The sequence below is a fragment of the Anabas testudineus genome, chromosome 11 (assembly GCF_900324465.2).
Source record: "Anabas testudineus chromosome 11, fAnaTes1.2, whole genome shotgun sequence".
In the NCBI taxonomy this organism is placed as follows: domain Eukaryota; kingdom Metazoa; phylum Chordata; class Actinopteri; order Anabantiformes; family Anabantidae; genus Anabas; species Anabas testudineus.
In genome coordinates this window covers 16,164,551-16,181,762 of record NC_046620.1, presented here as the reverse complement: position 1 = coordinate 16,181,762, position 17,212 = coordinate 16,164,551, and the positions used below count along the sequence as shown (strand labels likewise).

Below are 17,212 nucleotides of genomic sequence, written 5' to 3'. Positions count from 1 at the left end.
GTAATGAGTGTTTGTTGTGCTCTCGGGGTCATTTTGAATGTCCGCCCACTACTACTACTACCCAAGATTCAAGGGATTCAAGGCTATAAGGCTACACCCCAACGCCAAAACCAGTGGATGAGGGTATAGAGCCAAACATACACTACAAACTACAGCAACCCACAAAGTGCCCCCGTCTCGACACTACACACTGAAAACACCCACGTGTTGTAGGGGCATTCACAGAGGTTTTGCCTCTTCTCAGCTACCCCGACCCACGTTGACGCAAGTAAAAAAAGTAGTCCACAGTCACACAATAACACAAATAATGTCTTTAAAACACTTAATACTCTACCCAGGGGTCACCTGAGTGTGTTACAGACTAGACAGCAGTCTAACTATTCGAGGCCTCCAACTGCAGCCCTTCTATCAGTCATCAAATCAACCTCACCTGTCCTGCCTATAACAACAAATCCTCACATTTCAAAAGAAACTTGGCTTTAAATGACTTTTAGCATTACTCTGTACTGTATCCGCTACTGTTAAATGTGTGAAAAGGCAACTGTATGCTAGCAAGCAGCTTATCTTCAACTGAGCCGTAAACTTTTTGTCCTTGGATATTCATCTTTGCCCTTGCTGACTCTGTGCACCTTTACACAAAAATCTTTTTTCCCTCTCCTGCTTTTCTGAACGCTGCATTTTAGGCTACCTGACATGGAATTTTTATGCTAATTTCTCTTTCTCGCCGTCCATCTCTCTGTCTATCTGTCAGGTGGTGGGTGCTGATGCTGTAACCACCGTGTGGAGCTGACAAGCCCTGGTTGATGCAGTGAAGTGTTCCAGAGGGATAAACACAAGCGAAGGTAGGAATGCAAAATGAGGAGTGAAAAAATGCAGGAGGAGAAATAAAAAAAACACAGCCGGAAAAACAGCAGGAAAATAAGGATGCAGTGGAGAGACGCCATATGGATGAATTAGAAAGACGGGAGATGGATGGACAGTTAAGGAGCGAGGAAGCTGATGGGTAGAGAAGAGAGATGCAAGCTGGAAGAGAGCAGTTTCTGCATGCTTTGTGTACAGTGCAGCTGCTAAATGGGGTTTGAATCACAGACCACTGAATACCTAGTCAGCTAGTGTGTGACAGAAAGAGAGATCACCGTGGTTAGATGGAGAGAGAAGGAGACACAGATGGAGAAAGGGGGTTCAGATGGTATTACCGGTGAGTTAATAGAGGATGGACTTGACAAACACGAGCAGAGCTGTTCCTGCGCTCACTGAAATCCACACAGATGAAGCTTCTGGGCTATAACAGGAGGAAGCTTTCAGTAAGAGCTGAAAAGAGACTGGGAAGCCTCGCTCCGCTGCTTGGCACCCAGTCTGGCCCAGGTTTGCCTTTCAGCCGCCAATGCGGGAGCCGGGCTGTGTCTTTATCCTGACTCGAGGATCCCCCCCTCGGTTTGGTTCCTCCTGCCGGACTACAGATGAGAGCTGTGTGCTTTGCGGTTGCATAAGAGAAGCACTTTGCTCCACTTTTGTGCCGGCTGAGTGCAAACATCGTGTGTACAACAGAAACTGAAACCAGTGGCCACCAAACACACTTCCTAATTCACAGAGCGCTGCGTCTTAATGATCACATTGCGCGTCTTTGATAAATTGCTTTTATGCAATATACATTATTACAACTTTGAAGGCAAATGTGCGTTTGTGCCGCCCGCCATTTCTATTTTGCCACTTAGACCTGTTTGCACCTTAGGGCCATAAGTGAGACTGAATGACACCATGACAAAGATGCGCTTTGACAAGACAAGGCCAGTGCAGATGAGAGAGTGCTGCTGAGTGGTGAACAGAGAAGTGAGGCAGAGAAGACAAGCTGGAGGGGATATTTTTGAGGAACCCATTCTGACGTCAGAAACATAAAGACAGTTACGAGTTTTGCGTATGAATTGAAAAGTTACAGACACACATAATGACAATTCAGCCAGAGGAGAAAAATCTAAATAACATAAATATATCATATTGTATGCTTTGTGTACTATAAACCTCATCCAGGAGTTGATCCTTTTTACAAAATAAAGCTTGAAAAACAAAAGCGGCATCTAGCACACAGCGAATAGAGAAAACCACACGCCTTTAAATAGATGGCTAAAAAAGAGAAGTGTGAAGTGGACAGAGATACAGAGAGAGAAAGAGAAAGAGCAAGAGCAGAAGTTTACATCAGTCTCAGAGAAAAGCAGAGAGCGGCATCGTAAGAGTGCTGTTTTCTCGGACTAACCTCGTATTTACTCACAGCGACGGATTCATAAGACAAAGAGCAAAGTCAAGAGAAGAAGGGAGGAGAAGAAACTGAGGGCTGAGGAAAAACAAAGAAGTGACGAGGGTAAGAAGTGGGAGATTGTGACAGGCTGGTGGTTAGTTTCTGGATTTGCTGGCTTAAAGGTTATGTAAAGTGCATCTTAGTGTTTGCCATGTGTGATCTGACAGTAACACTTGCTTCAAGTAGTAAAGGCTGATGCATCAGCTCAGTGTTGTGAGCACCTCACCCAGTCTGTGAGTGAAAGCTTGGTGCTTTTTTTTTTTTTTTTTTTTCCTCCACTCTACATCTTCTGCTGAGACGAACAGACGATATTGCCAGGCCAACAGTATCCTGGCAACCGTGAGCCGAGCGCTGCTCTCGGGATGGACCACATGCTGCTCCAGACTCAGTGAATGTGCGTTCGTGTGAGCGTGGCCGGTGTGCGGCTACCCCTGACAAACACTTATTCACATGTCACAAAGCCTCATAGGAAGCTCGGATATGAAGCTCAGTTGACTTCGCCTTTGCAATCACCTTGTCAGGCTGAATGTATGAATCTGTTATTCATGTATTCACAGCGCCAGATCTGTGTGTGCCTTGGAGCAGGTGGTTTAAAAGTCGGGAGGTGCGTTTTACACGTTTGGACTGATCCTCATCGGTTATAGCAGTGACTCAGCATACAGCTCTCTCTCTTAGCATCCCTACAGATTTTTTGTAGACATGTAGTAGCCTACAGGGCATTCAGCATCATCTATACCTAAAACAGCTACTTAGGGGAAATGACATCCAGCTCTCTCAGCGACTGGACAGCGTAACTCTATTCCTTGTCTGTCTGTGCACGAGTGCTGCATTGCAACACCACTTCTTGCTGAGTAACAGCGATGAGAGTGGGCTTTCTTTACAGGACTGTGGCACCTCGTAAACATGCTAATGCTAGCCATAAAACATCATTGCAGGGGGGAAAATGACAAGCCTCCAATGCACAACATAATACATAAACGCAGAGGGCACGACGGAGGAAGTGAAACTTGGCAGCTGCCTAATTTCTGCAAACGAAGTCCCTCTATGATCGAAAAGGCGCGAGACGATTAGGAAGGACTTCTCAATTATCTCCCTATTTGAGTAATCAACATCTATTTCAATTCAACTTCTCTTTTCATTAAACTACTATATCCTAACGCTTGTTAAAATCATCTTATGCCACACTGCCTGACAGTATTAGATGTATACTGCGTATCAACTTGTTTTTTATTCTGTATCAACTTGTCTCTATTGAAGATGCATGCACTGAATTAAATATTCAAACTCAAGTCCTGATTTGCAAGCAAATCAGTCAGAGGGTTCACGTGCCATTTCTTTTTTTTTTTTTTTACCACAATATTACAGTAATTTAGTATTACAAATCAGCCTGTTTTCAACATGTGTTTGATTAAGTAATTAGAGAACAGTACACATAAATGCATAATAGTTGGCACATTATTTAGGGATAATGACAACACATTTAAAATTAGCATATTTATGACACTTTCCTTTCATGAATCATAGTTCTCCTCTACGCTGTCTTTCATGATAACATTTTTGTATAAAAATGTATTTATAATATTACTTGGTGTGATTACAGTGCAGTTTTTCTGTTAGTTCTCACCTCTAGTTTGACAATATTTGGATTCATAGCATACACTTGCACTGACCTACCAAACTGGGATTGAAGAAACTGAAACTGAGGACGACTGTCCCATACCCTATGTTGTTAAAGCTGGTCCTATATATGAACACATTTAGACCTGTATGTCCTGCCTGTCTGACTGCAGTATAATCTAATGAAGCTTGCATCATTGGTTTCACAAAGCGCTGGCATCTGGTTTTTCCTTTAAAGAGCTTGTCATAAACTATCTATAGAGTACTGTACATGAAGAGCATTAGACAAGCATAGCCCCCCATAGCAGGCTTTTATTAAGTTAATATAATATTGTAAATGGATTAAAACCACTGCTCAGCTATAGTGACTCCCAATGAGTGAGCTAAATGATTCACTACTGGATTTAGGACCACCTCTAATCGAATCCAGCATACGCTGTGTATGGGATGCAAACTGTGATCCGCTTTGTTTATGACTAGAATGTCTGACTTTGCTCTGGACATATTGCTTAGACAGAAGAGTGGAGGAGGAGAGGAGGAACGGATAATTAGACAAGTGCAGATGGGTAAAAAACGAAAACAGTCACAACCTGCTGTGTTCTCCATGTGCATGTCGTGCATTTTCGTGCGGGTTGCCAGGTTCTGCGTACTGTATGCATTTTGTTGTTTCCTCCCGTCCAGGTCGCCAGCCATGGGGAACCTCATTAAGGTCCTTGGCAAGGATTTAGAGAACTGTCCACATTTTTTCCTGGACTTTGAAAGTAAGTGAGCGCCGGGGACGTGTGCACGTGTCTGTGTGCTTGAATTGTGAGCGCACGTGTGTGTGTGGAGCAGAGGTGTTCAGTGGGATGTCGGCGGGGTGGGGTCAGGGGAAGTATATTTGGATGTGAGCTGCTGAGCTGTTGATGGTGTCATGGAGTGTTGTGGGTGTGGTTTGTCATTATCAGATGCTCTTTAGTCCCTCTTTCACTGATTTCATGGGCACAAAAGGTGTCCTGGTCACTGACAGTCTAAACATATGATCCACAGAAACAAATACAATGGTGAGAAGGTAGAGTGAATGAGGATGAATCAAAATTAGTTATGTTTTCAGAGAGCAGTCAATTTAGGTGTTTCCTATGAAACAACACCTTTCGTTTACCTGTTAATAAAAGGTAATTTGACGGGATTCAATTTGTGCCACTATTATTAAACAAAGCCTCACAACAATCAGGCCAAAACTCGAAAAGGAACTAAATGAATGAGGCAATTATAAGAATATGAGTGCTTCATTTGGTTACTTTTGACTCACAGAAACCCATTACTCTTTGTTTCAGTTTCATTGCTGACACAAATCGGTGTCAGCAGTGAAACAGCTCTCATTACAGGGTTAGCGTCGGACCACAAATGGGGGCACTCAAATCATATTAGGCCTGTGCAGTTTTATAATACCTTTGTTTTTAAGTTTGTTTTCTATTGCAACTACATTTTATTATCTCTTAATTAAAAATTTTGGAAGATTTGTTGCTGATTTCAGTTAAATTGAGTACAATATAATGTCATGCAATTTGAATTTGACTTTTGTTTTACAGCAGAATTTATTTTAATTCTCTCTCAGCCAATTTTCTTTTTTGCTCAGTTTGTACCGAAACAAAGATTTACTCAAGTAATTTTTATCTCTCACCTTTCCAAGCACATTCTCTGTTATATTTGACCTCTAAACTGGAACACTGCTACTGTATTATATGTGCCACCAAATCAGGGAGCTTTTTATTCAAAGCAAGTTATAACTAACAACTGTGAGTGGGATTAAAGAAGCTCTGTGTCCATGTTGCCATGCTTCACCCAGGACACATTTCCACCATGCCATTACAGCAACCTGCTCATATCCAGTCCCTCACCCCGACACCTTCACCTCTCACACACCACATACACACACGCACATCCAGCTCACTCACACATACACACATGTACATGCGCACAACCCCGACACCCATCCCTTCATCACCCACAGACTTCTCCCCTCTTTCTGTTCCAGGGGGCTCATGGGAAACCTCCTGAAAGTGCTGGCTTGCGCCGAACTTGAGCATGGCCCAATAGTTTTCCTTGACTTTGAACGTGAGACCATCCGCTTCTTATTTTTTTGAGTTATCCCTTTCTCTGCGTTGCCTTTGCCTTTTCTTTTCCCTCATCCCATCGATCTTAGCTGACCATTGTATCATCTTTATCCTTATTTACTCTTTTTTCCTCCCCAGCCCTTCTCCTCCTCACTCTCTTCTTTATCTTTTAATTTCTGCCCCAGGGACTGGCATTTGAAAGTCATTTGGCTCCTTCCTAAAGGGTCTTATTCACACGCGCCACATCTTATTAGACACAGACAGACACATGCACAATGCCATGGTGACGCTGTAGCAAAATGACAACAATACAGCTTTGATCTCAGCTCCTAAGCTACAAAAAGTGAGGAGAAACAAACAGTGAATGCCAGTCCTATGTGAGCATCTGTTGTTCAGGGGAAGACGATGACGAAAAGTCTATCATCATTCTTCCACCTCCTCATCTCCTCATCCCTTATTGTGTGACTTAATGTGTGTATGACCTATCTGTGAGCGTGTGTGTCTGTTGCAGTAAATAATGTGTTCAAAAGAAACTGAAAGGAAGATTGTCAAAGAGGTTGGTGAATAAATCCACCTCTACCCCCCCTCTTCTCATTTACATTTGCAATGCGATATGTCCATCTTAACAAGTCATATGTCAGGTCAATGAGAAAATTGTCTGTGGTTTGTTGCGACAAGTAAATCTTTACTGTATGTCAGAATGATTAGCAGGAACCACGCTAGCAGCTCTGAGGCTTCACATGAGCCCTCAGCTTAATGCAAGGATGCAAACATGCACATGCTGCAGGCAGACGTTAAGTTTGACATGTTCACAGTCTCAGTTTAATGTGCTAGCACACTAAATTATAAGTACAGATTAAAATATGTCTAGCTCTTTTACAGTCACTACACTGGAAACAGGCAGTTTGAAATAAAAAGGACTCTCACAGAAGATATTGAGATTAATTAATTGTTAAGATGGAGATACAGTTTGCTGTGTATCCCAGCACATTCTGCCCCTCCTCAGCCACCTTCCCTCTTTAACAGCTGGCTTCCTCCTCCTTTACTGACTGTATGTTAAAGTGGGAGTGGGAGAGCTCACTGCTGGCAAGCGACATTAGCTGTCAAATAGGCTGAATTTCCCTTTCATTTATTATGCCTGTGATTCACTTTACTTCAAAAGCAAGTGGAATGAGTCAGACTAAGGCACGGCAGCATCAGACAAGTTTCCCCACCTCCTTGCCCAGCCCTGTGCCATCTGTGAGCTCTTCTTCACAGACCCAGAGACACAGTCACCTCTGTCACACAGCTCAAGTTTGGTTTAAACCCTATCCGAGGCTGCCACAAAACTATCGATGCCTATCAATCTGATCTGGAAGATTTCTAGTCTTTAAAGCTGGCCAAAAAACTCTTGAAGGATCAAGACCTCTTTTGCAATTTCAACAATGTGCATCATTTCTTATTTAAAGTTTCCATTTTTTCATATCAACTTTCTTGCTGAGATCAGGTGATTAGATGATGACCTATCAGCACCTCTCACCAGCACATAACTGTCAATCTCATGTTTAATCAGTACAAAAACCTAAGTGTAAAACTTTGTGGTTTTATGGGGCAGCTCTAGGATGGGTTACTGAAAGTCTAGTCACCACGGTGAAGTTGCCAGACAATAGTCAGACACAAAACTTGGTAGAAACTTGAAGTGAAGTAAAAACCTGTGGGCTGTGCCAAACCACTTGTTTACCCTGTTTCTATTTATGCTAAGCTAAATTAATTTCAGGATCTTATGTACGGTAGCATATAAGTGTAACAATGGTGTGAATCTTTTCACCTGAAGTGATGAGATAGCAAACTATACATTAATGATGGGAAGTGCACTACTGTGCTCATTAAACTGTTACCTAGTAAATAAAATACGCTTATTTACTACAGGAGTGCAGGAGCATATTAGTGATAAGTTATAGCAATAACATGGCGATGCTTGCTGCGCTTATTATGGCAGCAGTGCGCATGTAGGATAGGAAATATTCTATGATTACTATTTCTCTGCAGGGAGGCAATGCCTCAGGGTGCAAAAATAATCAGCAGTGTTACCACATGTAGAGAGACGCCTGGGCACACTCCCACACTCTCACTTTATACCTGAGTCACACATCGAGACAGAAAGCTCGAACAAAACCAAACACAGTGATGACTCACGAGGACACATCCTGATTTTTGTGTCCCTCAAACACTTAATTCCTGTATGTGTGCAGCACGCCACATGGGCAAACAAACCAGAACTGCGACTGGGAGTTCCCCTGCGGCAAAACACTGAGTTAACGGCATGTGTGCTGCTGAGTGTGTGTGTGTGTGTGTGTGTGCAAAATGCAGAAAGAGAAAGAGTGAGCATACCCAGAGGTTGTCCTCCCCGCTGCTCGTTTGTTTTAACACTTCTCACAATTAAACCTCAAGGGCAAAAACAAAAAAGTCTCTACCCATTCACAGAAGTGGAGGATAAAATAGAAAGTGAGAAAAAGATGGATACGACTATTATAGCAACCCGATGGGGCTATCACACGTATCCAAGTATTTATAAAACTCTGCTGAATTGACAGTAGAGATGATTACAGCGCAGAAGGCGGCTTATTGTCCGAGTTGGTGCACTCTAATCTGAAAAGTGTTCAAATCCAAATGACTCCCTGAAGTTGAACTGGCTTCTCATTTACTGGTCCTTATTGGGCAAACACCCTGAAGTCAAACCTAACTGTGTGACAGAGCATGACTTACGTCCCTTGTTGCAGTAAATCTCTGATGAATAAATTGAATCATTCATTTACTGGCCAGATTTTGGCGTTCAGATGTGTATGAATGCCAGCTAATACAGTCAAATTCAGTAATTTACACTTGTGGAGTCATATACTGTAGTGCGTAATCACCTGGCCTTATAGGAACTCATCTTTTCAGCTCTTCCTTCGACACTAACTTCCTTCTCTCTTCAAATCTTTTCTCCTTTTCTGCTCTCATTTTCGTCATTCATCTTCCCTTCCCTCTTCAATGCCACCTTCCCTTATTTTTACTCCCTACCCACACCTTACGTCACATTTTCACTTCCCTGTGTCTTTCCCCCTCCTGTTTCCTCCTTTCTTGTCTTCCCTCCCAGATGCCCAGCCCACGGAGGCAGAGACAGCCGTGTGGAACCAGGTCAGCGCTGTGCTGGAGGAGGCTCACGGGATACTAGCCGAGCTGCAGTCCTATAATGGCGCGGGCCAAGAGATACGAGAAGTGAGCATAAAAGCAGTTGATGTTGAAAGTGCTGAATATCAATAAACTGGAAAAATAACACTCGTGTGTGATTCACATGGCCTGCCAGGGCAAAAATCTGACATGCAGGGTACCACGCAGTATGCGCTTCATATAGGCAGAGAGAAATGTGTGAAACTAGTCTTTCAAACAAACATTTCATCCAATATGTTGTTTTTGGTGGCAGTGTCATGCTAGAGGCCATGTTGAAATCTGGAAAGCTGGACTTGATGAGCACCGGCTACAGCATAGTGTGTTCGAATTCAGCTTTTTCTCAGCGACACATTACTCCACGCTGATTTTCTCTGCAGTTTGAATGGTCGCTGCTGATTGCTCAGCTGTTGGCACGGCTGGACACGTTAACAAATAGTGCTGAGCGGTTTCCTCTCCTTGTTTCCTATCCTCAAGCACTTAGAAACAGAATGTATGCCTATGAATAATGACAAAGTCAGTGTTAAACATTAGCTGCTGCAGAGCGATGACGTCATTTTTTAAAATACAGGAATATTGTACAATTTACCATGACCATGAGCACTCAGTTGTTGCCTGAGTCTCTCTTATACAGATACTGAAAAAGAAACTATCCATCCATTCGTTATGTTTACCTGTTGTCCTATCAAGGATCACAGGGGAGTGGAGCTGATCTCAGCTGTCACTGTGTGAGAGGCAGGAAACACCCTAGACTAACCCACTAACACATTTTTATAGTCACTTTGTCTTTTAATATTTCTTTGGATTTTTAGAGAAGCCTTAAAATACAAGAAGTGGTGCTCTCATTTGACTAATAGGCCTCTACTCACTGTATGTATGCCATAGAACGCATCAAATTTATTGCTTATAAATGTCATTTAATACAACAAGACCTCATGCTTTATGCTGAACTGAAATCACATTCAAGAACTAGTATCCAAGTTGAAAGTGAAAATGTTTTACTAAAGTGAAATATCGCCTTAAGGAGGAGAGGATGGAAGAGATGAGGAGTTTTTTTTAACTCATTTTTGGAAAGTGACATCTGTGCCTCTGCCTGTGTTCCTCCGCTGCAGGCCATTCAGAACCCAGGTGACCTCGCTCTTCAGGAGAAGGCCTGGAACGCAGTCTGTCCCCTTGTGGCCAAGCTGAAGAGGTTCTATGAGTTCTCCCTTCGACTGGGTGAGCATGGATTTTATGTAGAGTCTATAGAGCAATTCAAATGAAGGAACACATTTGAATTACTCTACACAGCATTTTAGTAAAACAATGAGAGCTGAAATGATAGCTGCAAGCAGCCTTTGCCTAAATCTAAATTTAGAAAAGATCTTTGCTGTCAGACAGCCTTTACTATGGCTACCAAAAGGTGCATCACTTCAAATTAGTAGGTAAAAGTGTTGTGTGGGTGTAGAGTAAGAGGTAGTGAAAAAGATGACAAGAAATGTTACAGCAGTAGAAGATGAGATGAAGAGGGCACACAGGAAGAGAAGCCTCGCTCACACATTTATGCATGTTTGCTAAAGGCAGTAAGCTTTCCTTGCATTGGAGACAAATCTGTGAACACTTTCTTGGATGTCCATTTGTCATAGAAACATTTGACCACAGCACATCGTAACGTATTTTATATGTTTCACCAAATGAGACAGATCAAATTTAAAGTAAAGGAGATTTTTTATCATTACAAGCAATAGTCCACCTAGTACTGTACTCACTGCCGTCCTCAGCATTGTGATTTTACATCCAGTTTTAGTCCAACAGCATTCCTATACACACACACACACACACACACACAGTCATACATACACTATAATGTCCTCTCAGCCATCTCTGCAGCATCCTGACCTAGCAGCCAGGCAGCCGTTGCTACGGAAACAGTGGTACATGTTCGTCCAGTACTGAAAGAGACAGAGACTGTAGAGACAGAGAAATAGGAGTTTGGTTTCTGCCTCTGCTCTGCCTTCCAATAATTCTTCAATCTCATGGACATTGTGTTCTCATCTTACCAAACAATGAAGGTTAACTAATAATTGATGATGATGTATCAGCGCTATTTTGTCTATGAAATACAGTACAACAGATATCTCTGTTGTACTGTCAGATATCCATCAAATCTTAATGACAAAAACATTTCTCTGATTTTTTGACAATAGCGCAATTCTATCTTTATCTATGCATTTGATCAAAGGCGACAATAAATGTAAAGTCCCACTTACAGCGGACAAACAGCAGCAGGGTCTCTCTAACCAGGCTGTCAGTATATACCCCTCAGGAATCACTGCTCAGGATAGGGACCGTGTGCCCTGTGCTAAACTGCAGGAGGGAGAGTGGGATCTCTGTCCAGGCCCTCTAAATTAAACACTCCAGTGCTGTATTTATAGAAGGCCCTCATGCATTTTTAATGTGGAGGAAGGGACGATGCCCCTAGAGACTTTGCTTTTGAGGCATTGTTGCTACATAAAGCCTTTGAGGTCAGGCACTGGTGTCTATTTTGTTAGAGACGGCAAATCAGGGAAAAGGCTTAGGTTCAATACACACAGAATCTGACACAGGGGATATGCATGGTCAATGACATAGGAGCCACAAGGTTGTTCAGCCCCAGTGTGTTCCCTGTGGAGTACCACTTACTATATATGTTCATTTAGACTGTCTTGTGGAGTAAAATTTATTGTAAATGTCTGCGGTTACAGAGAGCAAATAGAGTGACCTTCAGAACATAAAGCCCACTGCTTTATAACAAGAATAGCATCTACAGCCATGCTAATTGGCAAAATTTTTTACATTGTGCGTACTACTTGACATACCTTTGTCATCAAGTTAAGTTTCTGTGTAGTCTATTTGGTGGACAAAGCGATTTCAGTTCTACATGAGGTTAGAGGCCTGAGGCTACATTAGCCACTATATAGAGTATAAAGATAAAACAAAGCTATAAACATCTAACCAATTTCTTTGTGGCCAAAATGACAAAAACATGGATGCAATGCAAGGAACATGCAAATAAAAAAAAAACAGTATCATCATTTAGCATCCTTTTTCCTATGTGTGTGTGATAGCTGTAGGAGTTCAATGCTAAACTGATGGGGTACTCTTGAAAGAGATCACCATGCTCACTGTGATTACTGCTAAGGGCATTCTACCACATGGCGATGCTCTGATGCTAAATCTATGGTCACCGGAGGCCTGCGCTCAGAGGGGATCCATAGGGCTGCTATTCTGCTTGAGGACTGCTGTGCTTTAAAAGTGATACATCCATTTCTAAAAGCTCAACAGGTATCCAGAGAAACCCAGTGAAGAGGTGACAGGATTTAAGTAAAGTGATTTGATCTGTTTGTACCAGTTAAAATCTGCTGTTGCTGCTGCAGCATTTTGTTTTTCAAGATGCTGACATGAAAGTAACTTCAGATCCGGGCCCGATTAAAGAGAACTAAAGGCATTTGAACATGATGAGATAAGAGTAACAGTATGACATGCAGATTCTAGGTTGAGTAGGTACATTTCCAATAATAAGTGTGTGTACGTTTGCAGAGAACGCCCTGCGCAGTCTGCTGGAGGCGCTGACGAGCCCGCCTTACGCTCCAATGCAGCACCTGGAGAGGGAGCAGGCCCTGGCCAAACAGTTCGCCGAGATCCTTCATTTTACACTGAGCTTTGATGAACTAAAGGTGAAGGGAATCACAGACTGACCCTTGCTGTTCTGAGAAATCTATACTTTTTTATAGACTTGTGAATCACCACTTGTCTCACTATGCAGATGACAAACCCAGCCATTCAGAATGACTTCAGCTACTACAGGAGGACCATAAGTAGGAACAGGCTGAACAACCAGCAGGTGAGACCTTGGCAGACGTGCTCTGTCTCAGGCTGTTGATGTTGAACACATGATCAAATGTTCAGCCTAACCAGCATGGCTTCACTTTCTTTAATCATTAATGACTGAAGTGGAGGTGTTCCTTTCCTCCTAACAACATGAAGAGATGCACAATCAATATTTCATTTGCCATTTGAGTTACACCAATTAGGGCCAGGTCTGGCTCCATCATTACACTCTTGTTTTACCAACTAAACACCACGATTAGTAGACTGCGTGTGATTGATGATTAATGTTTTTCTAAACATATGACATCCATTTTGTATTGGCACGCAGCTGGAGGCAGAGAATGAAGTCAACAATGAGATGGCCAATCGGATGTCCCTGTTCTACGCTGAAGCAACACCAATGCTGAAGACTCTGAGTAACGCCACTACCAAGTTTGTCTCAGAGGTACATTACTCGCTTTTACTCTCGAGTCTGTTTGACAACACTTAGATCCCGTGCTGCAGTCCAGATTTAACAAAGGTCAGTGGTAAGATACATGTCCTAGACAGTAAGAGTGGCGATACCTATGATACAGAATAGTCTAAATCATAATCTTTCATTAAATATTACTACACTAACAGTAGTATTATTAGCAAAATGTACTTGACTGTTATTGTTATTGTAATTGTATTGTAATTTTGTCCAGTGTAATGTAACATATCTCATAGACTTCCTGCTTGGTTTTGTTAAGATTATGTAAAAAGCTAGCTGTTAAATAATTATGATGGTGTAACAACACAGTATTTCTTAGTTATGTGTTGTGAAATAGAAGTGTAAAGTAGCATGAAATGAAAAGTACAACTACCCCAAATTTATACTTGAAGCTTCAGCGATTTTCAACTCATTTCCTGTGGTTCTAGTTTTATTAAATTATCACTGCTTCTCTCTGATGAAATTTCCCCCGGATGACATAATCGGGGGGAGTTTTCAGATCATAATAATAATTATATTGATCTGGTTGTAAACAGATGACATCATCTGGAGGAGGAGCACGTATTAGTTTTTTTTTCCAGGTAGTAACACAGGGATATTTTAATATAGATAAGGCAGAGAGAGGTTTAACACAATTCATCCTACATGTAAGGAGTTGAAAATCAGTCAAACTTCCACCACTAAAGCTAATCATTGATTACAATGACTCTTCACTTAGTAAACTATTTAGAATTGAATTGCACAAATATACTTTTTTGGAGATTATTTTTAAGAATGTCTTGGTGGCTCTGATATTTTATTCATTCAATCTATTTATGTCTTTGCTTGGCTGTCATGTGAAAACTTCCCCCTTCTCTGCTGTACATTAGCATAGAGGGTGTGTTTTTTTTTTTTTTTAATTCTAACTTAACACCTCAGTGCATGCTGATGGAACAAACAGATAAGAAATACTTTTGAGATTCATGCAAAATTGCAAGTACATGCTGGTCATGATTGCCTTTTAGTAGAGTTGCTGTGCTGTCATCGTGCTCCTGCTTCACTCTGCAGACGTCCTCTGTCTCCACCGTGTGGTAGAAGATTCTGTCCAGACAACACAAAACTAAAGTGGACATTTTTCACTGCATTATTAGGGAAACATTAAAAGAAGATTTATATAGAGGTATTTTTTTTTAAGTGTGCTGGCTTCTCTTTTTTCTTCAGAATAAGACCTTGCCCATAGAGGACACCACAGACTGTTTGAGCACCATGGCCTGCGTGTGTCGTGTCATGCTGGAAACTCCGTGAGTAATTTCAAAACTTTTACTTCACTCCGCCATCTCTTTCCTCTTTCATCTCTCTTTCTGCTTGTCCTTCTCTCCTAAGGTCAGGAGCCTAAATTTTAATTAACAAACCCTTTCAAAAGGAGCACAAAAGAAGCCTTCTGAAGTTTCCCACAAATTCAATTCAACAGACTGATCGAGTCAAATTCTCTGAATAAGGAGATGATCCATGTCCTTCATGCCAAATTAGAAATGTTTAATCTTTGTGACTATGTGCTTTTATATGAATAAGAATATAATCTGCAACTTGAGTGCTTCAAATAACAGCAGAAGTTTTCTTTGTCATCCGTTGGTCATCTTGACTCTTTGTCCCATCTTGTCCTCTGAGCTTTAAGTTCAATGCTTTTCGTCTCAGGGAGTACCGCTGTCGGTTCACCAACACAGACACCATGTTGTTCTGTATGAGGGTGATGGTGGGCGTCATCATCCTCTATGATCATGTTCACCCAGTCGGAGCTTTTGCCAAGACCTCCAAAATTGATGTGAGTACACACAAGTAATTAGCATTCAGCACACACACACACACACACACTAGGAGCAGTTAATGTTTCTTAGTTAACCCATTCTATAACATATTTATACCATATCTTTACGCTCTTTGTGCTGCTGCCGCAATACTACTTCTACTACATTTACAATTTGTCTAAATGTGGGCTGACGAATATCTTAACTGCTTGATATTGCTGTAATCATTTCCAGCCTTATTCAAATTAACAAGTTTTGATTGTGAGTCTTCTGAGATATATCGCTTTAAGTCACTAGCATCACACATCAGCATCTGCCTCTCATGAACATAAAACCCAAAATATTTTTTTATGAATCAAAGCAGCCCTAAGCTTTCAATCAGCTTTGACTGAGTGATTTTGTTGAAATCATTATCCTTGGGACCCACTGTCTGAAGAACAGGAACAATGATTTCTGTGTTACTGGTTAAAAGAGATTGTGTTTGTTATATGTAATGAGGCACTTTAAATGTTGTTTCAGAGGCACGTCATGTGACACATCACTGTGCAATCACATTAACATGAGAAGGGCACCTTTCATTAAAGGGCAGGGGCTTGAGCCCCCAGTGCCACCCTCACTGCACATGCCTGGTCTGAGATTGCGACAACATGTTTTTGCTTATGTATGTTACATATTCAACATAACCTCGGCTACATGAGGTCACTTTCTTTTCTGAAAGCGTATTTGAGTCGGTGTTTGGCTGCAGCTGCAGCAGCGGGAGATGAAGCAGATCTGAGGCTGCTGACCTTTCTTTAACACCCTGTGTTGTCTTTGTGCTGCGCAGATGAAGGGCTGCATCAAGGTGCTGAAAGAGCAGCCGTCCAATAGCGTGGAGGGACTTCTGAATGCACTGAGGTGTGTATGAATGCGTGCGTTTGTGTGAGGGGGGGGAGGGGAGACATCTAAAAACATGACGCACAAGGATGTAGTCACAGCACATCTCTCTTTGTCTCCTTGCTCTACAGGTATACGACACGACATCTAAATGATGACAGCACCTCCAAACAAATCAGGGCCCTCCTACAATGAAAAAAAAAGAGGATGGTGATGGCGAGAGGGAGGAAGAAAGGAGCGCACTTGAAGGAGGAGGAAAACAAAGAAGAGGAGGAAACAAACACCAATGGCTGATTAACCTGTTTGTTTACAAGGAACAAAGCAAATCATCTCCAGGTTTAGAGCAATCTGATGATAATAAGAAGAGGAAAATAATTATATATATTGTCAGCTGTCCATCATTCTGTCTCTCATTTTGTAAAGTAAGAAAAGAGAAAAAAAAATGCCAGAAAAGAAAATATAGATATATATTAAAACAAGTGAAACACAAAAAGCAGACACAAAGGTAGGTAGGATTTAAGAGGAAGTTATATTGGAAAATTTAAGGTCAGAACCAAACAAACTGAAAATGTACAAAAAAAAAGGAAAAAAAGTTCAGAGTTCATGTTCCAGCAGTAGTCTGACAAGTATTTTTGCACATACTTCGAAAGCATCTCCTTTTTACCCTCAAATCTGATCCCAAGATGGCTCCCAATGGCCCCTCACACACACTCAGTTTACCCGGATGGGGGTTTAAGCTCTTGCAGATACAGTGGCGTGGCCGCTCCGTCTCCTTCAGCTGCACTGATCTCCACCTACAGGGGAATTATGAAGCAGTGTGATGGATTCACTCCGGAGATTTGCTTCCACCTCTTTTGTTTCTTTTCCACATCGGTGCAGCAGAAGGAAAGGAGGCCTTTTTATGATGCCTCTATTTTTACCCTTAAGTTATCCCTCATTATCTGTCACCCTCACCCATACATCCATGGGGTTATAAGGTGTTTTTTTTTTTCCTTGGCACAAAAAAAAAAAAAAAAAAAAAAAAATCCATCCACATAGC

General features: G+C 41.8%; 1 protein-coding gene across 6 annotated transcripts in view; it reads left to right on the top strand.

Moving 5' to 3' along the window:
• fam49al (family with sequence similarity 49 member A, like) overlaps nt 1–16,743 on the top strand; it is a 28,305-nt gene extending 11,562 nt beyond the window's left edge. Inside the window, exons 2-12 of one of the 6 annotated variants that reach the window (XM_026348154.1) lie at nt 752–842; nt 4,592–4,671; nt 9,125–9,246; nt 10,308–10,413; nt 12,754–12,890; nt 12,980–13,057; nt 13,373–13,489; nt 14,717–14,796; nt 15,191–15,317; nt 16,124–16,194; nt 16,305–16,743. In XM_026348154.1, coding sequence (XP_026203939.1) covers nt 4,602–4,671; nt 9,125–9,246; nt 10,308–10,413; nt 12,754–12,890; nt 12,980–13,057; nt 13,373–13,489; nt 14,717–14,796; nt 15,191–15,317; nt 16,124–16,194; nt 16,305–16,368 — 972 coding nt within the window. In that variant the 5' untranslated portion in view covers nt 752–842; nt 4,592–4,601 and the 3' untranslated portion in view covers nt 16,369–16,743. The other 5 variants (XM_026348151.1, XM_026348155.1, XM_026348152.1 and 2 more) reach the window with 5 other exon arrangements.
• The last annotated feature ends 469 nt before the right edge of the window (nt 16,744–17,212 follow it).